Source organism: Falco punctatus (genome assembly GCF_963210335.1).
Source record: "Falco punctatus genome assembly, chromosome: 5".
Taxonomy (NCBI): Eukaryota; Metazoa; Chordata; class Aves; order Falconiformes; family Falconidae; genus Falco; species Falco punctatus.
The window spans coordinates 57,281,921-57,303,871 of NC_137584.1; the positions used below are offsets into that span (position 1 = coordinate 57,281,921).

Below are 21,951 nucleotides of genomic sequence, written 5' to 3' on the forward strand. Positions count from 1 at the left end.
TAGCTTTGCAAAATACTAGCTGGCTCAAAGTGAAGCAGCAGGGCAATTTCTTTAGAGTATGTTATGTAGCTAAATGTTAAATGGAAATGTATTCTTTAGATTTCATGGTCTATTTTAGAAAGCACTTTCCCAGCTTCCTAGTGCCTCCATTTGCAAGCAAGGCCTTTTTTGTCGCAAGGACTCTGCTTCATGGTAGAGGAAAGGTGCTCGTGAGCTCACTTCTGCACAGCATTGCTCCTTTTGAGCAAAGGCAAGTCCAGGAACAAAAGGTTTGCAGGATGAGGTCCCCATTCCCAAAATGGCCTTGCAAACCTTCATAGTCAGATGGTGGTGGGAAGAGAATTGCTAGCATGTGCTTTCAACCCAGACTGGGCGAGTTGACCTAAAGAGCAAATATTCCTTATCATGCCTTTCCTTTCTGAAAGCAAGCATTTTAAAGAACTTCTGAGCAAAAAACTTGTCTCTGGGAGTTAACCTTGGACTGTAGTTTCTAATGACAATTTCACAACTGTTCCATTAGTAAATCATAAACAGTGCTTTGCCTCTTTACCCAAGAATACTTTTTTTTACTCATAGTTAGGTCAAGGGACAGTTGGATGGAAATTGGACTGCTTAAAAATGCGCAGAAAGTTTTTTGTTTTGTTAAAATATCTGTAAAGAAATGCCAGCTTAAGATGTGCTAGAAGCATAAGGACAAAGGATTCTTTATACTGGGACACGTAGTGCATTTTGATAGTTACGTGGCATTGGTCATTGACCTATAGATTGAGAAGTTTTTTTAGTCATATTTAGTCAGGTTTTCGCAGGTGGCTGAGTGACACAAGTAACAGAATTTCATCAAAATTCAAAGGTGGTAAAAATTTATGGTAAACCGATATCCAAATTAAAAATTATTTGCCTGTTGGTACTGTACCAGCATTTTCAGAGTGTTAAGTAGCTTTGAAAATGATTTCCGATTTTCTTCAAGATTTTAATGTCAGACGAATTCTTCTTTGCCCACCTGTGTTATTTTTGTCTGTATTTTTGATGAAAACAAGCTTGTTTATATTTTCAGCTTGTGTTCTTAACTTTTTATTAACCAATAAAGAAAATTAAGCCAATTTACTAATTAAATATCCAAGTGCTTAAGGAAGACTTTTCTGTACAATAGAAGCTACGGATTTGTTCATTTGGAGTAAAAAAGAAAACAAAAGGGATAAAACACCAGGATTTTTTCACTGACAAGACAAGAGGCATACAACAGATGCATTGTATGATCCAGTGTCATTTCTGGTTTTAAGCCACTTAATGAATTTGTGTTTCAGCCAAGGTTTATCATATACATTATATATCACTATACAATATATACATTGTATGATATATAGTGGTATATATTGAGTTTGTGGAAGGGGCAGAGCCAGAGCCAGTGTAACATGCAGTTATTACTTGGCTTTACCACACAAACACAGCACTGGAAGGGCAAGTCTGTGGGGTGTGACCCCAGTTGAAATGCAAGGCTTTGCTGGTTGCGGGGAGAGGACTGGAGGATAGGTGGTTTCAGCCAGGGCCCCAGGGGATACAGAAACCAGATGGGCTGAAATAGGAACAGAGGGAAGTCAGATCATCGAGAACATTTCAGTAGCTGCGCAAAGAGAGAGGATGCGTTTTGATGTGTATTTTATCTCCATGTGGGGAAATGCCTGTATGGGCACAAGTATCTGTGTGTATGTGTGTGTACCTAAACACGGACATATGAATATGTAAAAGTTTTTAGTGAGTATCATAATTACTGCTTGCAATTTTCATTTCCTGGTCATCAGAGATGAATGTGGCCCTAACTTTATTCACAGTTTGAGTCTGTCTTCTGTGCTTACTATTTATTTATTATAGACGGTGTTCCACATTTGGTCACTTTATGTCATATGGTGGTATTTATACTTTCTGACTTGGAGGACTAACATTTTTATATACAGGAAAAAGAAACTGAAGCTTTAACAATATCCATAGAAAATCCTTGTTTTGCTTATTCACTCTACTCCAACTTAGGCATTCTGCATAATACTCATAATATCCTAAGCTCCCAAATATACTGTTTGTAAACAACACCATAAAAAGATGTTTGTGAATGTGCATTGGAGAGAAATGAAAAATGTATCATCTCAACAAACCGATGACTTATATTCAAATAAATGTTCATAAATGCTCTCTTCGTAGTATTGAATGGTTAGGTTCCCTGTTAAGGTGGATAAAAAGTGTATATGTATGTATAAATTCATATTATAGTTTCTCTTTTAATATATTCTTTATAATAGAATTGTTACTGGTTTTGATTATGGATCTTCCGTTCTTAAGAGATCCATGCCACTAATACTTTAATCAAAGCTTCATTCCCCCCCCCCCCCCCCCCATCGCTATTAATTTTGTAATTGACTACACAATTAAACCTCACCATTGCAGTCCTGGACAGATTTCCTAGGAATTTTGTAATGTCAGGCTTTCCCTGTGTTTACTCGCGCAGTGTGATGCTTGTTGGCATGCTGATTCATGTTTTACACCACCAGATAGGTTTTGTTCATGTAGAGGAATGAGGGTGAAGAGGTCATGCCAGCTTTTCCTCTCTCCTTCTAGACAATATATCTCCTTTTAATTTAAACTGGGGGGGTGGGGGGGTGGGGAATGTATTTCTGCAGCTAACCTAAGATGGAGAAATCAGTAGAATTTATTATCAAGAGATGTCTAATCTCTAAAGCTAATACAAGACTTCACAGCTATTGATTACATGCTAAGGATACACAAACTGTTAATCATGCATGGAGGCAAAAGAATAAACATACTATCAAGAGGGAATGGGCAAATAATTGTGAGTAGTGCAGGTATATTCATCTCCTCATTATATCTCTGAAGCAGGGACAGCTATATTTTGCATCCAAAAAGATATGTTCTAAAGTACATTGCTACTGAAACTAGTAGAGTACAGCTGATTATCTATGTCATAATTCAGATGTTTTCTTCAGCTCCCTGAGGTATGTGGTCAGTAAGAAATTTGTAAGCTGGCTTAAGTCAGTTGCTAGATGAAATGAAAAGAGAAAAGGCTCATAGATTTTCATGCAATTGCATTACAACCTTCATTTGCAACAAAATGAATCTGTAGTGCTAGTACAGTATAAATGCCATTGTTTCATTTATTCTGGGTTCATATTTCACATTGCAAATAGATGGACATACACAATCTGGGTTCTTTTTGTGTTTGGATCCAAATTTGTTTTGTATTCAAATTTGTTTTGTATTCTGTATGTGTTGCATCTGGAAAAGGAGATTCCCAGTAATCCCTTCAATTTTTATTATGGGAATACGTACCTGGTAATTTTTCATTTTCTGTCAGACTGCTGATATGACTTCAAATTTTGCGACTTCTGTCAATTTAATTTGATTTCTCTTTCTTTGATATTCACTAATTTTTAATGCTTCTATGTTTAAAAAGATTGAAGCCTGAGGTTTCAAATTTGGCTGCCTGAAGTCAGGCCTCTAAACTGCTGACATGGAACAAGATTTGGAAAAACAAACAAAAAACCAACCCCCCCAAAAAAGAGTACCTCAGACTTTCCAACCCCTTTTTACATACATGACAGGTGTCCTGGTTTTTGTATGTTCTGAGTATGAGGGAATGCAGATACTTCAACGCTGGAATATCTGGAGTAATAACTTATTCCAGTGACATACAGAAAGTGTCTATTGATCCAGATCCAGTTGGTAATATGATGTTGTGTAGATTTGTCTTGCAATGTGCATAAGTAGGAGGAAAGAGTCTCTGACTGAAGATAAATAGTTATGAATTGTCATTAAGTAGTCGTTAAAGGATTGAGGCCAGTGCTGTTAACTGATTTTTGCCTTTAACTCTAAGCTGGCCTTTAACTCTGGCAGATTTTTGACCATTTCTAAATAGTTACAGACAGGAAACTTGAGTAGGATTTACAAGAATTGTTCTGTCATAAAGGCAGATTGGTTCAAAGAAATTGGACTGAAATGCACATCGTTCTTGGGATGTCTGAATAAATTGGGTAGTCCTGTATTATCATCATCTTGTTAAATAATGGACTTACTGGGAGAAAGTGTGAACTAAATTATTTTGGATTTGTAGACTAATAAGCCTTGACACACAGGAGTTTCATCATGGATATTCTAGGACAGCTTGCCTCATCTAGGGATCGTTGTTACCTTTGTTCATAACATAACTTAATTATAGGGTGTTCCTTTGACAGGCAACAAAGCATCTGCAGAAGTGCAGAAGTGATCATAATGTGCATAGTTCTTGCTCAGACTTGGGTTTTCTTTTGAAATGTGTAACTCTAGCCCAGTCCTTTTCAGTGAGAGATACACTTATATATACAGCAATCTTAGCCAAGTTTATGGTGAGGGAACTTGGTATCTATATAAAACCTTTCTATGTGATTCATCATTCACTAATAAAGGAAGTAATAATTGGGAGTAATGCAACTGAAACGAGCAAGTGAGGAACCTTTGTTTATTTTTTTCTTACTGCACATTGACAGTTATTCTGATTTTGGTTGTACTTTCTTTGGTGTTCTTCACTATTTCCATTCTTCCATGTGCTTATGAGGGGTCTTTTTAGAAGAGTTCTTTACAGCAGCAGGACTGTAACTTTTTTTTTTTTTTTTAAAGTTTTGGGAACACTTTGTTTTTGTAGGACCTTGTATGAACTGAGGAAACAGCAGGAGCCACACTGACATCTTAGAATAATCCTCTTATTTCCCACACGCCAAAGAGAGACCTATTCTGGAAAGGTCAGGAAAAGCCACATGACAGAGAGGTTCATGTTCTCATAGAAGTAAAGTCTGGGGAATTCCAGTGGCTGTTCAGACTGAGAATATTAGCAGAAAAATGAGGACTTTTTTCCGCCCCCCCCCCCCGTCCTCTGTCTTTTGTTTTAGGGTAAGATAATTAAAGGAGCCTCTGAGAGAAACACTGCTTTAAATTACAGCATTACTATCTTAAACCAAATTTACTCTACTTCTTCAATATACATTTGCTTTTGTATGTCAGAGGGTTTATGTAATATAAACCCAGCATCTCTCTGCAGTTCCCAAAACCTTATGCAAATTTATGCCTTATCTCACCCTCCAAGTCCAGTTAGTTTTCACCTTCTGTCACCAATGGAAGCAACCTGGGTCACTCTTAAACTTGATATGAATTTCAGTCAGCGTGGTTAAAGCAGAAATCTGAAGTAATCTCTTCAGTGTAATGCCATACTAAGAGTTCAAGGGTGTGGTGGGGAAGGGTCCAAAAGTCTACTCCAATTAAAGAATTGTATATAGAAACAGTAGACAGTATATGGTGGTGTTCAAGAAGCACTCCCTTTATCGGTAATGTTTGTGCTTTAAAGTTTCTCTGATTGTTTTCCATTTTGTGCGAATCAATGTGTGTTCTGTCTGCTGATCAGAAGATGCAATTCTCCCTCCCCTATCAGGTTTTACCTGGAAATGAAAATGGAAATGAAACTCTGTCCTGCAATCAACATTTAGGATATCTAAGGAAAAGCAGTGTGATGGGTTGACCTTGGCTGGATGCCAGGTCCCCACCAAGCCTCTGTATTGCTCCGCTCCTCAGCAGAAGGGGTGGGGGGCATTAGGGCGCAGAAAATAAAATGTAAAAACCCCAAACTTGTGGGTCAAGGTAAAGGCAGTTTAATGAAGTGATAGTAAAAGCCATGCATGCAGAAGTAGAAGGAAAATAAAAGATGTTCTCTACTCCTCATCAGCAGGCGATGTTCAGCTGCTTCCCAGGAGGCCGGGCTTCAGTATGCATAGCGGTTGCTCTAGAAAACAATTGTCATAAATAATTAATGCCCCACTTCCTCCTCCCTTCTCTTAGGTTTAATATCTGAGCAGGCATCATGGTATCGAATATCCCTTTGGTTGCTTTGGGTCAGCTGTCCTGGCTCTGTCCCTTCCCAAGACCTTGCCACCCCCAGGCTGCTGGTGAGGAGGAAGGTTTTACAGACTGCTGTGATGCTGTGAGCTCTGCTCAGCAGGAGCCAACCCCCCGGGGTGTTATTACCACCTTTCCAGATGCCAATGCAAGTGCAGCACTGTGAGGGCAGCAGTGGGGCTCAGCCAGACCCAATACAGGCAGCAAAAGCAAAGGACTTGTTATGCCTTACTAGCTGCCTCCTATGGGATATTTTGTCACAGTTTCAGGACAGCTGTTTGTTTCTGACATAGTTATTATCATTAAGAATAGGTTCTGAGGAAATGCATTCTCTCACCTTGCTGCTTCTGCAAATGGGAAGACTTGTTTTCACTGCCATCTCTGTGTAAGTGAAGATAATCTCTACAAAGAGGCTCTATATTCAGCTGTCATATCACATGTTGCTTATCAAGCAATAAAGAAATTGAGCTTCATTTTATCTGTTATCTGGAGTGTCTTATTAAATCATCCTGCAGTTGGGAGGTGGTATGGGGTCAACAGGTTCTGTCTCTTTTGCCATCTATCCCTGGATTATTAACCTTTGGAGAATTACTAAAGCTGTTCTTTATTTTATCCCATAAAGTTAGGTTAAATCTTCTTGATCCATAAACTGTTGCGAGTGAATGTGCATGTAATTCTTTTACTTAATGCAGTTTCTAGATAAAGAATGAGGCCTTCATAATCTGCGTAAGTGTAGACACCTCTCATTATTCTGATTTTTTCTGTTCTTTTGTTATTCTCCCTGTGCCTCTGGTTTTAATTGGTTCAGTGAAGAGTAAAAAGCAGTCAGATCAGATGATGGATTTGTGTCAGCAAGTGCTTGGAATTATTCGTTTGCCAAGAGATAAAGGGAGGGTGAGGAGAAGGAAGATAACAGAGCTTGGTATTGCCAAGCATTGAGAGCAAAAGGCAGAGAGAAAAGCCGGTGGCCATAAGCAGAAGTGGGAATGGAGTGGATGTTGTAGCAACAGCCCATGGGCAGAAAGGGTCTGGGAGAAGGGAGCCTACCATCAGCAGACGGGCTCAGGAGTAGCTAAAGGTCAACCTTGCTGCCACCACCCCCAAATCCTCCATATGACTGGTATTTCTGTTGAATGATGTGACTCTGCCAGTCAGGATGTTCACATTTAAGAGCTTGATACTGTCACAGGATATTGAATTTTGTGCAACAGCAGAAGCCCTGGGTACTTTCTGCTATCACCAGAAGGAAACTCCTGCAGTCTTAAATATATTTTCCACTCAAGAAAAAGGCTTGAAAAAATAAATTATGAATACCTCCTCCCCAAAATTTTAGCTTTAAATACAAGATTTAATGCAAAAATCACACTGTTTCACTCAAACTTGAAGCTCTCAACCAAGAAATCTTTTTAAATGAATAAGCCACACTATTGTTTTTCAAACAACTTGTCCTTATGCTCAGATATTCACTTAGCGTCTGGGCACTGTTATGCTTTTTTCAAACATTTTCTAAGAAAATCTGCAAAAAAGTCTTTCAAAAAAGAACTGAAGCTGAAAAGTAGAGTTAGCATTTTGGTGGAGGCGTTGGCAAATAGTATAAAAGAACTCTCTGAACTGCTGCTGCTAGCTGATGCTGTCTGGTGGCCAGAGCACCAGTGACCTGGTCGCTGCTTACCACTTGGTGTTCTTGTGGCCCTGGCAGTAAATCACCCTGTAGCTCTGAACAAGCTGTTAAACTTTTTGTGTCTTTTTCTCCTCACAGAAGTAGTTTAACACCACTTACCTGTCTCACATTGGTAATTGGTAGATTAATATTTGGAAAATATTAAGTGCTTTCTGCAATTATTATTGAAACTCCAGCTCATGTGTTAAGGAATGAGTAGATATTTTGAAAGTGCCTTATTTCTTCCCTCTGACATAGGATGTCAATTTGGCATGAGTAATTCAACTAAGAGTTGAGAAGTCATGGGCTTTAATGTCCATGTATTTTGGATAAAAGTTCTAGCTGTAACTGAAAGAGAAAAGGTGGGAAGACAACATGCGAATCGATGAACTGGGGTTAGCAGTACTGAAAAAGTATCCAAAGATCAGAAGAGAATGCATAAACTGAATTTAAATCCCAGTAGGATTAAGGAAATGTTTTAATGAAATGCAAACCCTGAAGTGTGATGGGGAAAGGGAAAAATGGCAGATGAACACTTCTTTTTGCCCCCATTGAGAACGAAGTTATTCTTAATAAGATGATGAGAATTTTGGGAAGCCTAATCAAAAATTCAATAGTGTTGTATCTGAGAAAAATAATTATTTGAAGATTGTTTTCTACTGAGGTGTTACAGATGGAGGCTTTGTGGTGTGGTAGTTTAAAACAATTGGTCTTTACCTCTAGAGATCGCTGAGATGAATGTCGCCCAGAAGCGAGAGTAAAATTGTGTTTTTAAAGCATCATTTTAGGAGCAGTGGGGACAGTTGGCAGCATTTGCCAAAGCTGTTGAGAGACTCTGCAGACTTTAATTACCATCTCAATATTGCAGAAGTTGTTTAATTTCTGCCAAAGAAGGGAATAGTTGTGAGAAAGCGAGATCACACTCTGTCTTTCATTCTTTTCTTTTTGACAGGTGAATAAAGGATGCTTTTCAGTATCTCCTCTGATACTGTGACACATTTGTAAAATTTGCATAGAATTGTAAAATCATTTTTCTTTAAGATTAACAACACTTTTTTTTTCTTCTCTTTTGAAAGTGCCATACAGCATAGTGTGAATGCAGTTTAAGTCTTGTCATGAAAGAAGCAAGATGAAAATGCAGTGCATTTTCTGTTACTGATTAGTCAGCTTCAGACATTAATTGTTTCAACCTCCATGGCCAGACAACGTGTCTGTGTTTATGTTTTTATGTTGTGTTTGTTTTAGAGACTCCAATAAAATTTAAATTCAGGTTTGAGTTCCATCTCTGATGTGGGTGGTTGAAGGCACAACCTGGATTAGTAGAATAAAGACAAAATTATTAAAATGAGAAGCAGCGTTCCATTTTAGAACTAAAATTAAGCCTATAATACAAAACTTCCTTGGTGAAAGATATGTTTACTCTTTTAGGCCTCAAACTCTAAATCAGAGTACGTGTTTTCACTGTCACCCATGTGAGAAAAAGGCTGATATTATATATATTTTTTTCTCTTTTAGCAGGCCTCTTCCTTTGCGACACACACACACACACAGCGCCAAGGAAATACTGATTCTTTGAAGACTCTTACCAGCTCCTTCAGTAAATCTGCTGTGTTGCTACTTTTTTTTTTTTTGACTGCCTCACACCTGTCTGTACTTGCTAAAGCACCAGCCATTGTTTACGCTATAAAACCCCTTTTTTTCCTCCTTCTCTTCAAGTCTCTTAAGTCTCAAGAACCTTTTCAATGCTACGTTTCAGCTTCAGATCTCTATTGTCACAGTATACAATATGTTCAGAAAGCTACTGCCCAGGAAGTCTACTTATTCATTTTTATTTTTTGCCCTATATATGATAAATCAGTACTTTAGGGCAAAGGGAACGTGGTTGTTCAAAATCCAGAAAGGGAAGTATAGGTCATGGCAACAAATAGGCACAATGTTTAATCCTTAACACTCATCATGTTACTAGGAATACCTTTATGTTATATTTAGAATTTGGTTGTTTTGATGTTTGAAACTGTTTGCAGTTTGTCTGGCAAACTGCGTGCTGAATAGATTACACTGATTCACATTTCCTTATTTCAATATACCATCTGTGCTTTTGGCTGAGTGTTAGCCTGGTTGGGACTCATCATTTCATAAATGCAAGTTACAAAGAACTGTTATGCTCAGAAAGAGAAATCCTATATTTCACTTCCTTGCATAATCTCAATTGCTTTGAACTTACATCCGCAAGGACACAAAGCTGAAGCTGTACCTACAGCAGACTTTATTTTCTCTGGTGAAGAAGGATGTATTAGCAGGGTATAAAGATCCCCTTGGTATATTTCCAGTGAAACTCTAGTATATATAGTCATGGTCATGATTTTCATTGTGTAATCATTTTAATTAAGTTCAACAATAAAAGTTAGTCTTGCATGAGGAATGAATGCACTAGAGAGACAATGAAAGATTGATGACAGCTTGGGGAGCATCACGTACTGTGCTGGTGGATATGCATATGTGGAGAGCAGCTGAGCTTGGGTAGCAGGTCACAGATTACCCACGCAGAGCAATGTCCAGGCAAAGTTTTGGGGATCCAAAAGAAGCAGGATACAATGGGAATATCCAAAAGCTCTTTTTGTACTATTTCAAAGGGGGTTTGCTTGAATGAATAGCTTCATTACTAAAATAATAAACATTAATATCTGCATCATTTTTGTAAATGCTAGCTTTGTAAGGTAATTAGTTTACAGCATTGCTTGGTGGCATGATAAATCATAGTGTAGTGAATGTTGACTCTTTACCACTATGATGTATTATCTAATTTATGCAGGTAAAAGAAAAGGGGGGGGGAGGGAATTAAGAAGGGAAGCCAGCGGTGACAGCTGGGTGGCCTTTTGGTCACTCTTCTTGCATCTGCTGGCTGTATTCTCAATTGCTTTGAATCACTGAACTGTTAATTAACAATTCTTTTTCTCACTGTTGCGAAGTCTTAATCACTGATTGAAACCTGCAAAGAGAGAAACCAGAGAGAAGAATGAAATAAAAAACCAGAGACTGATGGTTTTTTTCTCTGTAGGGTACCTACACAAATGATGATACTTCTAGTAATAAGTCTGTCTTTGTTGGGTGCCTCCTTTATTTTCACGTTCCTGGAGGTATTCTCTACCACCTATGGTTCAGTGCAAAAATGAAGAATGTTAATGATGTTTTTCTTTATTATACTCTGTTTTCTAGAACCTATGAGAACACCGAAAACACTGAAGATTGCTGAGATCCAGGCCAGACACATTGCTGTGGATTGGGAGTCTCTGGGTTACAACATCACTCGTTGCCATACTTTCAATGTCACTATATGCTACCACTACTTCTGCGGACACAATGAGAGCAAGGCGGACTGCTTGGACATGGATCCCAAGGCACCCCAGCATGTCGTGGATCACTTGCCTCCCTACACAAATGTCAGCCTCAAAATGATCCTAACCAACCCAGAAGGGAGGAAGGAGAGTGAGGAGACCATTATCCAGACAGATGAAGACGGTATGCATAAATGCTGTTACGGAAATTACATCCAAGTGCAGTGTAGACAGGTGGAAGGAAGTGACTTTGTGTGGTACAATATGTGTATGTCCCAAAGGATGGAAGTTCTTTTCTATTCATGTATTAATTACCCCAAAATGGTAGCTATAGTAGCATTATAGCTGTCACCCTGCACATACAGCCAAAACTGTCCGTGTAGCACAAATCAAACTGAATCTCTCCCTTGCCAGAAAAAGGAGGGTGGCTTCTCAGTCATCCCAAAAATGTGCTAATGCAGGTGATGAGAAATACATGGTGATGTTAGGTGAAGGCTTCTTCACAGTATCAGGTGTAGTATTTGAAAATTAATTCAGTACTGTTAATTATATGTAAATACCAAGTTCAGTGTTTAAAGACTCTATTCAAGGTTTAAAACCTCTTTGGCAAGTACATTTGCCCAATAACTTATGTTGCAAGTTATAGTAGATAGTATCTGTTAATTATGTGAAAGCCACCCGTCAGACTGAAGAATTATTTTGACAAGTTGGGCATTGGACTTGATCATCCTTATGGGTCCTTTCCAACTCACGATATTCTATGATCCTTCTTTAAAATGCTTTTGATGAAGTTTCATTGACAAGACAGTTGAACTTAACTTGGGAAGAAATAAATAATAGATGTAGATGTGTTAAGGTGACATTCAGTGGTTAGGTTATGAATCTTGGTATGAAAGAGATTAAAATAGGTATTTTTCCCTAATAGTATTTAAAATGTGGTAGTAAAGAGACATTTTAGTCTCCTTTCCTTATATTTAGATTTCATGAAAATATTGACAACAACAAAGTGAAAATAGATACAGCCATAGGTAACCAAAAATAAAAAGAATACTACTTGGATTAATGTAAGACTGTAGATACAGAAAAAGGTAAAATGGTTTGTTTACCTGTGAAATAAAGGAATGGGGAGTATAGCTTTATCAATGGATAGCAGTGAAGATCAGAATCTAGTGGCAGGTTTTTTTTTTCATGTATTTTCAATTGTACAAGAAGTAGAAAAGGAATATGCTTACTGTTGCAATAAAGGAGAACAGTTTATTAAATAGTTAGAATACAAGGAGCTGTAGGAAACTATAGAAACATAGATGCATCGTGTGAAGATTTATTAACAAATACAGAATTACAATATTTCATGCACTTCAAATTTTAGCATTACTTTTTAAAAAAAATATTAATATAATCCATGATTAATTATTTCTGTATCTGTGTTTATATTAGAAATATTTGTGATTGCTTTTTTTTCCCTGAGGTTAAAAAAATATTAGTAATATTGTTATGTACGTGGAGAATGCATTTCTTTTCCTTTTTAACTGAGTTTTCAAGAAATGTTATGGTTTCTGATAGCTGTTATCTAGTTAGATGTGGGGATGCAGGGATGGTGTCTGGTCACTATAGCAGTGCTTGTCAGGAGCCAAGTCAAGTGGATAAATTTTGTCTTCTGGTTTTGTTGAGGATTATTCTTGGAAAATGATGCACACAACATAGGTTTTGGTCTCAGGCTGGCACACCAGTGTACTCTCAGTGAACTTGTTTAGACTCAGCTTTAGTGTCAGAGGTACAATAGTGTAGAAGAAGCCTCATCCAGTGAACAAGAGTTGCTAAGCAAACTATTTCAAGCAGATGTTGTTTTTAAGGAGGCATTAATACTTTTTTAAAAGTACCTATATTTAGACACATTACTGGTAGCAGTGCTTGTGCCCTGAAAATAGCCTCTTGTGAGATCCATTCAGTGATACTGATGGGTTTTTAATTATACGCTACTGATTTACTTTAAAGCTTAGGTCCGTTTTGTCATGTATTCCAAAATACAGGGCATGCAGGCAATGTGCAATACTGAGGGCTTTCAGCCATCTTGGAGGACCAAGGTGCATTCACACCTATGGCTTTCCTTGAGCTGTCATAGCAGTAGTAAACTGCATTCTGTAGTTGACTGCTTATGTGTATGATGCTAGTTTAGTCTCATGTCCGAGTGACCAAGTATCTGATGAAACTGTTTTAGTGTACATGGTTCGCAACCTAAAGCAGGAACTCAGGATGAGAGCTGCACTAAGATACGTGATCCTGTGCTCCGCATTGCACGTGTGGTCAGATGTAGCCTCATTATCTTCATGATTTTTGCAGGTTTTGTGGAATAAGCATATTGTGTTGTGGGAGTGTTATCAGTGATTCATTTAGGAGATGGAAAATAGACAGATTGCAGTATTTTCCTACATTTTTGAAAACAACATTAATTAGAAATAGCCACTATTCACATGGTTAACGGAAACTGCACTTTTCATAAGTAGAAACTTTGAAAACTCCAGATGACAGCAGATACTGACTTTTTGATAGCTTTTCTGTAGTGCAGTATTCTTTCCAATACCATCCTTTCTTACAAGGATCCGCTAATCAAGTAAAAACTTCATAGACTGTTGGAGTTAGAGGTGTCTACCCCACATTTTTTTGTTTCTCTTCCTCTCTGCAATTGTGCCCTCATCTTCCTCACTTTATCCATCTTCCCCATGCTTCCAGCACTCTGTCCCTTTCTTCCCTTTTGTTGCTGTTTTGTTTTAATCTTTCTCTTCACCGCTCTACTTCTATAGTCTGACCTCCAACCTTCTGCCAGGAGCTTTACACATTTTTGAACTTCTGGGTTTCCCTAAATGCAGAGGAACTCAGACTTCTGTGAGGCTCTAGTTTGAGACGGTGAGGACTTCTGGTTGCCTTTCACAAAGGCTCACACTTACGTAAGGCTGCGCAAATGGATTGGGGTCTTCCAGAAATGGCCAGACCTGCCAAAGAGCTAACTGAGCCATGTATGGTACCAGGAGCAGAATTAACTGAAGAAACAATTAGTAGAGGAACGGGGTAAGATTCAAGAAGCTATGCTTCAGTCCTTTGGAGCCATAACTAACAAATGAAGGTTTTAATAGCTTGTAATTCAGTACCTGCAAGAAAGCAAAGCCCAGGAATATTAAACAGTCGGAAAATAGCCTCTTTTTTGACCAGAGCTAGATCTGAATACTTGGTGGTTTAAGTATTTCTATTTAACTTGGGTAGATGGAATTAATAATTTGGATAAAGCTGTATTCCACATAAAAATAAAGCCCTTGAGCAATATACTCTTAAACAAGGTGAGCAAAAAGAAGATGAAAACAAGGGACTTTGTGTTTTATAGATGAAACTCCATTATGCACTTTGGGGAGAGACCACACTGTTATTAAGGTTTGGAAGAAAGCTCTTCTGAGTGCCCAGAGAAAGCAAATCACGAAGCTCAAAGTGTTCAGTGGTTTTGTAACTAGTAAGTGAGTGTGTCAGCTAACTGCAGGCAAACAAATAATTAAAGAGATTACTTGGAATAGGATAAGTACCCATTTTGGGGCTAAAAGTATACCAAAGCTTTGGTCTGAGCCAAAGGACATGCTCACTGGACACAAATGAGATCCCTTGATCTTCAGAGAGTGGCTCATTCAGCTCCGTGTAGAGATATCTAGAGCTACAAGACAGGGTTGAGGCACCAACTGTCCAACCATCATTACTTATGCTCCTGGGAAAACTTCAGCAGGCTTAGGCTTACCACTCTGCAGAACAGCCGAGGAAGGGGAAAAGTTATTAGAGCACCAAAAAAAAAAATATAAAAAATCAAAAGTTAAATACTTTGTGTACTGACTAAATGTGTGAAGAGGAAATATCTTCCACCAACTTCACAAGAGAGGATTTTATGGAAATAATTGACATTTAGTGTTTTTCTGTGATGGATAGTAGTATGTTCTGTTAGTTGCCTTTACACATACACACCCCTCCCTTGTTATTTGCAATGAGAACCATTTTTTCCTTTGTGCTTTTTCAAGTTGTTCTGGCACTCTAGGAGAGTACTGGGAGGTGGAAGAAAAGGTAGAAAATATGCTTCATCAAAGGAAACAAACAATGCTTCAAGGAGCTCTGAAAATCATACACATAAAACTCTTCTAGTAGCATTTTTAAAGTAACAAAAATAGCCCACCTGGGAGCATGCAGCAAGATGAGCAGGCACTATGTCCAATGCAGCAAAGGAGGGCTGCAAAGATTGCCTGAAATGTCAAACTGTCTCAAAAAATATGTAACTGCTGTAGCTGAGTGACACATGCGTAGATGTCAAGTGAACCAGGTGTACTAATCCTGTCAGGAAAATGGTTACAGTTAATAAAGAGAAACCCATGATTAAGATAAAAGTTTCAATGTGAAGTTGCCCATAAATGCTGCTGCTAAAGAGGTTGACCTCAGTCCTTACTCTAGAATGTGAGACTAGTGACCTATGTGTCATGAGCAGCAGCAAAATTTAGTGTTAATATAGTCAAATAAGGGAGGAATTTTTATGTCTTTAGTGGCAGTGAACTGAAAATTATTATAGCTGACCTACTGTCATTGATAAAAGGAGCCTTGGAAAACCTATTTGTCATTCAGCTTGTGAAAATAATCCCAATTCTTTTTTTTAGATGCTAGGTAAGATTTGCTATCAGCATATCATTGAGTGAGAGAAAAAGTGGTTGCAGAAAGGCATGTGAGCACTTTTTGTTAAAGACATCAGAAAAGTTAGTTTGTGAGAAAGTAAGAAAAAAATTGAAATTATTAGCAGAGATTTATTTTAAGCTTACACTGAACAAATGGCAAATGAAGTAAGATGTTTTAAGGTATTGCAGAGATTAGAAATACAAGATAGATTTTATGTTAATAGGGAGAAAAGTTCATGCAGCAAGATAAGCAGGAAAAATTGACCCTGAAATGCAGAATTATTCACCCTGGCTGAAACAACTTCCTACTTTGATTCCCTTTCAGTCTCTATATTAGAAGCTTTAGAGCTGAAAAGTGATATTGCATATGACATTCTTTGTTGAAACGGTGTGTTTGGACATAATGATCCCTGCAAATAGCCCAGAATTAGTGGCTATTTCAGCAGTTTGCCGTGGAATGAGGTTTTACATGTGGGCCCCCATGAGTTTCCACTATTCCCAAGACATGCAGTAACGGAAAACTCTTAGAATATTGATTTGCATATTTTTAGAACGGTGTAAATGTATGTGAGTACGTGAGGTTATTTCATCCTGACATGGAGAAACATTTTGAAATCCCACAAATGAGGAGTACTAAAGTCAGCATTTGGTGTAAAAAAGGCTTTAAACAAAATACCAGTGTTAGACACCTGAGCCCCCAAATTCAGCAAATCCAGAACTCGTGGATTTAACCCCACTTTATATTTGCACCAATATCTACAGTGATTGCTGCCGCTGCTGAGACTTATTAGCCTCTGTCAGCTTGCTTAATAGCTTGATTGTACGCATTTGTTTGTTATGTTAGTAATTTTATACAGGCTGGAAGGTACGGGGACCTTCACAGGCACGAGCAGGTCAGCGCCTGTGCAGTGCAGCAGTGGCCAGGGGGACACGCAGACCTGTGCAGGGCTTTTGCCTGGGGCGCAGGACCCAGCCTGGCAGCAGCCCTGCCACCTCCCGCAGCACCCACCCTGGGGAACACCTGTGTCAAAAGAGACTGTTAGCATGCAATCGGTTTTCTTCACAGTACCACTCAATAACATTTTGTTCCTGGCTGCAAATGGTCCAACTTGAGCAATTGCCAAAGAAATTGGTTTTGTCACCACCTTTGGTATAAATACCCTTTACGGTAAAGACTAGTAATAGCACTTCTGATATTTTCTTTCCTTTTTATTATATGAAATTTCCTTCTATTTAAGCCTTAGTCTTGGGTTGTAACAAAGCATAAAGTGAAAAAGGTAGATCCCTCAGGAAAAGCCAATGGCAAGGTGGGCCATTTTAATTGATTGTAACGTTTAAACAGTAGAAGAGATTGACTGTCACCATCTCCTGAAAATGAGCATCTGCCTTTGGACAAAGGCTGTAAGTTTGCTGCTGATACATTTTACTTTTTGAGTACCACAAAGGAATTCTTCCCAGTAGAACTGCCTATATCTGCACATAGCCTTTACCTATATAGGATAAGGATACTGTGCACGGCTTTCACATAATAAAAAAAAAATACTCTGTTTACATGCACTTTCATTATTTTGTAGCAGGAAAACTGAAGCAATATAAATTCATTTTTATAGTGGTTGGTGTCAGTTAATACATTGTTCTTCCAGTAGTAATGTATTGTAATATAAAATTCCCATTAAGTTAGCGCAGAACAAGGTTTAAGTGACACTATTTGTGAATAACAATTTATTTGTGACTGTGGTATAATTTAATGCAAATATTGCTCTAAAATGAATTGGTCTGATGTCAGATTGACGGTTTGTACTTTTGTTAGGCACAGCATTTATAGAAGTCCACTATTCCACACGTATGTGGAAGAAAAGGTTATCAGCTATTCACTATATGAATATATAGCTTCATTAAAAGGGCTCTGAAGATGCGTGTAAATCATGAAAGAAGAGTTTGTGATGTTTCCACACTAAAACCTTGCTGAAATTCCCTTCAAATTTGTTTTATGTTACTTTTAAATACTTGTGTGGTTTATGTTTGTATACTTTTTTATAGGAAAATTTCTTTTTTTTCCCCCTTGAAGTTCAAAATCTCTTCTGAAACCCATACAGTAAAACCCACCTAAATGATTTCACTTCTGCAGATAAGTGTAAATCTTGACTTGTTGGAACTTTAGCGTAGAATAGTGCATGTGTAAGAAAGACTGTTTACTGTTATCATCACTGAGGGATGGTGGGGTCACACTTCACAAGGCCAGCAGATGGAAGGAAAATCAGTGGGACCAGAATCTTTCTAAGGAGAGGATGCAGAGGCCAAAAGGTCTGAGTCCAACCCCTCTAGCAGCTACTTACGCTTTTTGAATTATTCAAATACTTGGCCATTGATAGAGAATCTTAAATAACATATTTTACCTTGATATACGCTTGTAATAGTCTTGAGTGTTTTGATTGAGTGTAGACTGTCCATCAATCCAGTGGGGAGACTGAGAGCTCACATAGGAACAATGGGAGTTGAGAAGACAGCAGAGAGTCACTGTGGTGAGCAATGAAGCTTCTGGAGATGTGCACATAACCCTGAAGAAAGCCTTTGGGGCTGTTCATGAGGTTTCCAAAAGCCATTATTGAACACAAGGATGATGCTTACCTGGCTGTTTTCCACCTGTGTCCTTGCTAAATATTGTGTAAAAGGGAAGACTCTGAACACTGCTTTGGAAAGAGGACATTTAAGGTATTTCTTAAGTCCTTAGAGTCCTGCTGGGAGTTGTAGGGAATAGACAGCAACGGCTGTCTACATGGAGAGATGCAGTTTGAGTCTTCAAAGTAGTGTTATCAACAGTTTAGTTTGCTGTTTGTTCTTTTGTCGTTGGGGTTTTGTTTGGTTTTTTTTTTTTTTTACTAATTTCATCTCTTTTAAAGTTTCTGTTTGTAACTAATAGTGACCTGGAAAAAAGACATAAAAACAGAAATGAGGATGTTTAGGCATTATTTTGAATAACTTGACTGATGAATCCGTGGGCCTGCTCACAGATAATCTGTTCTTTAATTCCTTTGCTCCTGCTTTTCTCTTTCCTTGTTTCCCTTTGCCCTGTTGCTAAAACTATGGAATTAGAAGACATTTTTACTGCGGTTGAACTGTCAAATGGGAAAAAATAATTTCAAAACATATCCTTCAAACTACAATTAATTTATTTTCCTTTTTCTAGGCATTTGAACTTTTATTTGTTTCTTTGTTGTTATTCCAGTTCAGCTCTCAAATACTTTAAGCTGAGCCCAGGCTTCATTTTTGGTGAATTTCTGGGAGTGGGTGAGATTTGTGGGAATTACTGTTGTCTTTTTATAGATGCTCTCCTTTACTTTCTGACCTTATTTTTACTGGGATTCCCAGCAAGCCCCTCATAGCTTTGCGAGCTTCTGCTCTTGTGCCCTTCCCATGCCAGTGGGAAGAGAAGCATGAAACTAACTGGGATCATGTAGTTTAGTCAGTTTAACACAGCTGCTGCTGCCACAAGCAACAAATTTTATATTGCAGAAGAAAACACAGTCATGCAATGTGATGAGCCTAGAGGCTTCTCCCACTTGGGTATTTTAACAGAAAATGTAGGAGGTTTTATGCAACCCTCAAAAGTAGAGCCCTGCACCCAGCTGCAATTGAATATGAAACACGTTTTTTAAAAGCACCACATAAAAAGTATTTCACAGGTTTTTGAGTAATTGTGTCTGTTTTCTTCTTACCTTGCATGTTTTAATATGCTTTAATGTCAGGTGTCATATTCTGTGTACCTGCCTTGGTGCATTCCTCTGTTCTCTGCAAACACATGTACATTCACTTGCATACACACAAAGATGTATGTGTTTTACAGGGAAAATGTATGCATAGGGGTATATTCATACCTCATTTGAGATGCAAAGAAGAAAAACAGCAGAGCATTCCCATGAAAAACAAAGTGTTACCTACGGCAAGTCTCTCAGTGCCTTGAACATCACACGGGCTGTCATGATTTGTCAGCCTTAATCCGTTGCCCACTCTGGGACACTTTAGCAAAGCAACAGTCTGTGATTTTAGTTAACTTCTCCTAAGTCTATGTTTGACAGATCATAGAATGGTTGGCATTGGAAGGGACCTTAAAGATCATTTAGTTCCAACCCACCTGCCACGGGCAGGGACACCTTCCACTAGAGCAGGTTGCTCAAAGCCCCATCCAGCCTGGCCTGGAACACTGCCAGGGATGGGGCATCCACAGATGCTCTGGGCAGCCTATGCCAGTGCCTCACTGCCCTCACAGGAAAGAATTTCTTCCTAATATCTAATCTAAATCTACCCTCTTTCAGTTTAAAACCATTCCCCCTTGTCCTATCACTACATGCCCTTGTAAAAAGTTCCTCTGCTGCTTCTTTATGTCCCCTTTAGGTACTAGAAGGCTGCTATAAGGTCTCCCTGGAGCCTTCTCTTCTCCAGGCTGAACAACGCCAACTCTCTCTTCATAGGAAAGGTGCTCCAGCCCAATGGTCATCTTTATGGTCCTCCTCTAGACTCACTCCAACAGGTCCATGTCATTCTTGTGTTGAGCCCCCCATACCTGGATATAGTACTCCGGGTGGGATCTCATGAGAGTGGAGTACAGGGCAAAAATCACCTCCCTCAGCCTGCTGGTCACGCTTCTTGTGATGCAGCCCAGGGTACAGTTGGCTTTATGGGCTTGCAAGCACACGTTGCTGGGTCATGTTGAGCTTCTCGTCCACCAACACCCCCAAGTCCTTCTCCTCAGGCTGCTCTCAGTACATTCTCTGCCCATCCTGTATTTGTGCTTGGGATTGCCCTGACCCGCATGCAGGACGTTACACTTGGCTTTGTTGAACTTCAGGAGATTCACGTGGGCCCACCTCTCAAGCCTGTCAAGGTCCCTCTTGGTGGCATCCCTTCCCTCCAGTGTTGACCACACCACGCAGCTTGGTGTTGTTGGCAAACTTGCTGAGGGTGCACTCAATCGCACTGTCTGTGTCACCGACAAAGATGTTAAACAGCACCAGTTCCCATACTGACCCCTGAGGGTGGATGAGCAGTTTCTGTGAAACTCTGTCTGTTTACTTGCTTTTTTGACTCCATGAATTTATTGTGCCAAATTATGTTGTTTGTACCAAGGGTCAGACCGTCATTTATAGCTTCCATGTAGATGGAAATATATCCCACTGTTGGGACAAACCACTCACTTCTTGGTGCTGCTAGCACAGTGCCTGGCACTTCCTTTGATCCAGCAGATTTTAATTTGTTTTTACTTTTTGTAAAACTTTAGTCTGCTTTGGTAATGAATACCCAAGAAATGTCATGCATGAGATTCACAGAAAGTTGCATTGAAGAAAACGGGCTGATTAAGAAGGGAGAGAAATAAATGTCAATACATTAAGTAGAAGTAACATTTCAGCTTGAGAGACTGCAGATTTAGGCAACTTTGGCTTTTTGAAGGAGGAGGGTATTTCTTTGGGTTTAGGGTTTCTTCAGGCACTCTCTTATCCTCATCCTCTTCTTTCAGCATGTACGTGTTCACATCTAGGTGAACTGCTGTGATTAAAAAGGAACTGTATATGTAGGCAAAAATATCTTGTAAGCTGAAATGGGAGATAACTAAGCGCTCCTGCCTGCTGTTGATGGGATTACCAGGTACTGTGAATCGTTCAGGTAAAGAGGCCTGAGGTGGCGCTTCAGACTTGTTATTACACCAGGGATATTGGTTCCATTTCAAATAAGAAAGTAGGTTCATCTCAGTGTGGTTCAGTTCAAAGTCTGAAAATGTCTCTTATTGGAAAGATTTGAAGTGAGCAGTTTTGATCCCTCTGCAGCAACAAGACGTCAGTGGCGGAAAGAAGTGGCAGCTGAGCTGGTGTGTTCGCTCTGTGCCCAGCCCCCTTTTTAAATGAGGATTTATTTTGAAACAACAAATCACGAGAAGGGGTGACTGAAAACTATTTTGTAAGCATGTATCTCGTTTGGAAGATGCTGTATAACAGAGGCTCTTCCTTGCCTTTGATTTTTCGTTTTAAAAGGATTTTAAAACCATGTAGTCCTTGTCCTAAGATAGGCTTATTACAGAGTTCAGAGATGTTCCCTGAAGTCAGAGTCTAGCTTGAACTGTTTCCCCTGGCTATATTATGAGACAATTTGACTTCGCATGAAGTTTTGAAAACCGTATGTGAGGGTAACGTTTCAACTTCATGCTCTCTTTGCACTGTGAATGACAAAATACACTTTGAAGTGCTTTTTCATACTCTGTACCACTGCCTTTTGCATGGAAATGAATATTAATAAAAGTAGACCGGTGCTCCCTTTTGGTTTTAATGGGTTGTTCTGTCATTTCTTTAATTTT

The 21,951-nt window shown here is 38.9% G+C and overlaps 1 protein-coding gene across 4 annotated transcripts in view; it reads left to right on the forward strand.

Moving 5' to 3' along the window:
- The window catches only part of PTPRK (protein tyrosine phosphatase receptor type K), a 414,786-nt gene that overhangs the window by 306,516 nt on the left and 86,319 nt on the right, over nucleotides 1–21,951 (forward strand). For all 4 annotated transcript variants that reach the window (XM_080390374.1, XM_080390373.1, XM_080390376.1 and 1 more), the window contains exon 8: nucleotides 10,802–11,104. In XM_080390374.1, coding sequence (XP_080246500.1) covers nucleotides 10,802–11,104 — 303 coding nt within the window. The remainder of the gene's footprint in view (nucleotides 1–10,801; nucleotides 11,105–21,951) is intronic.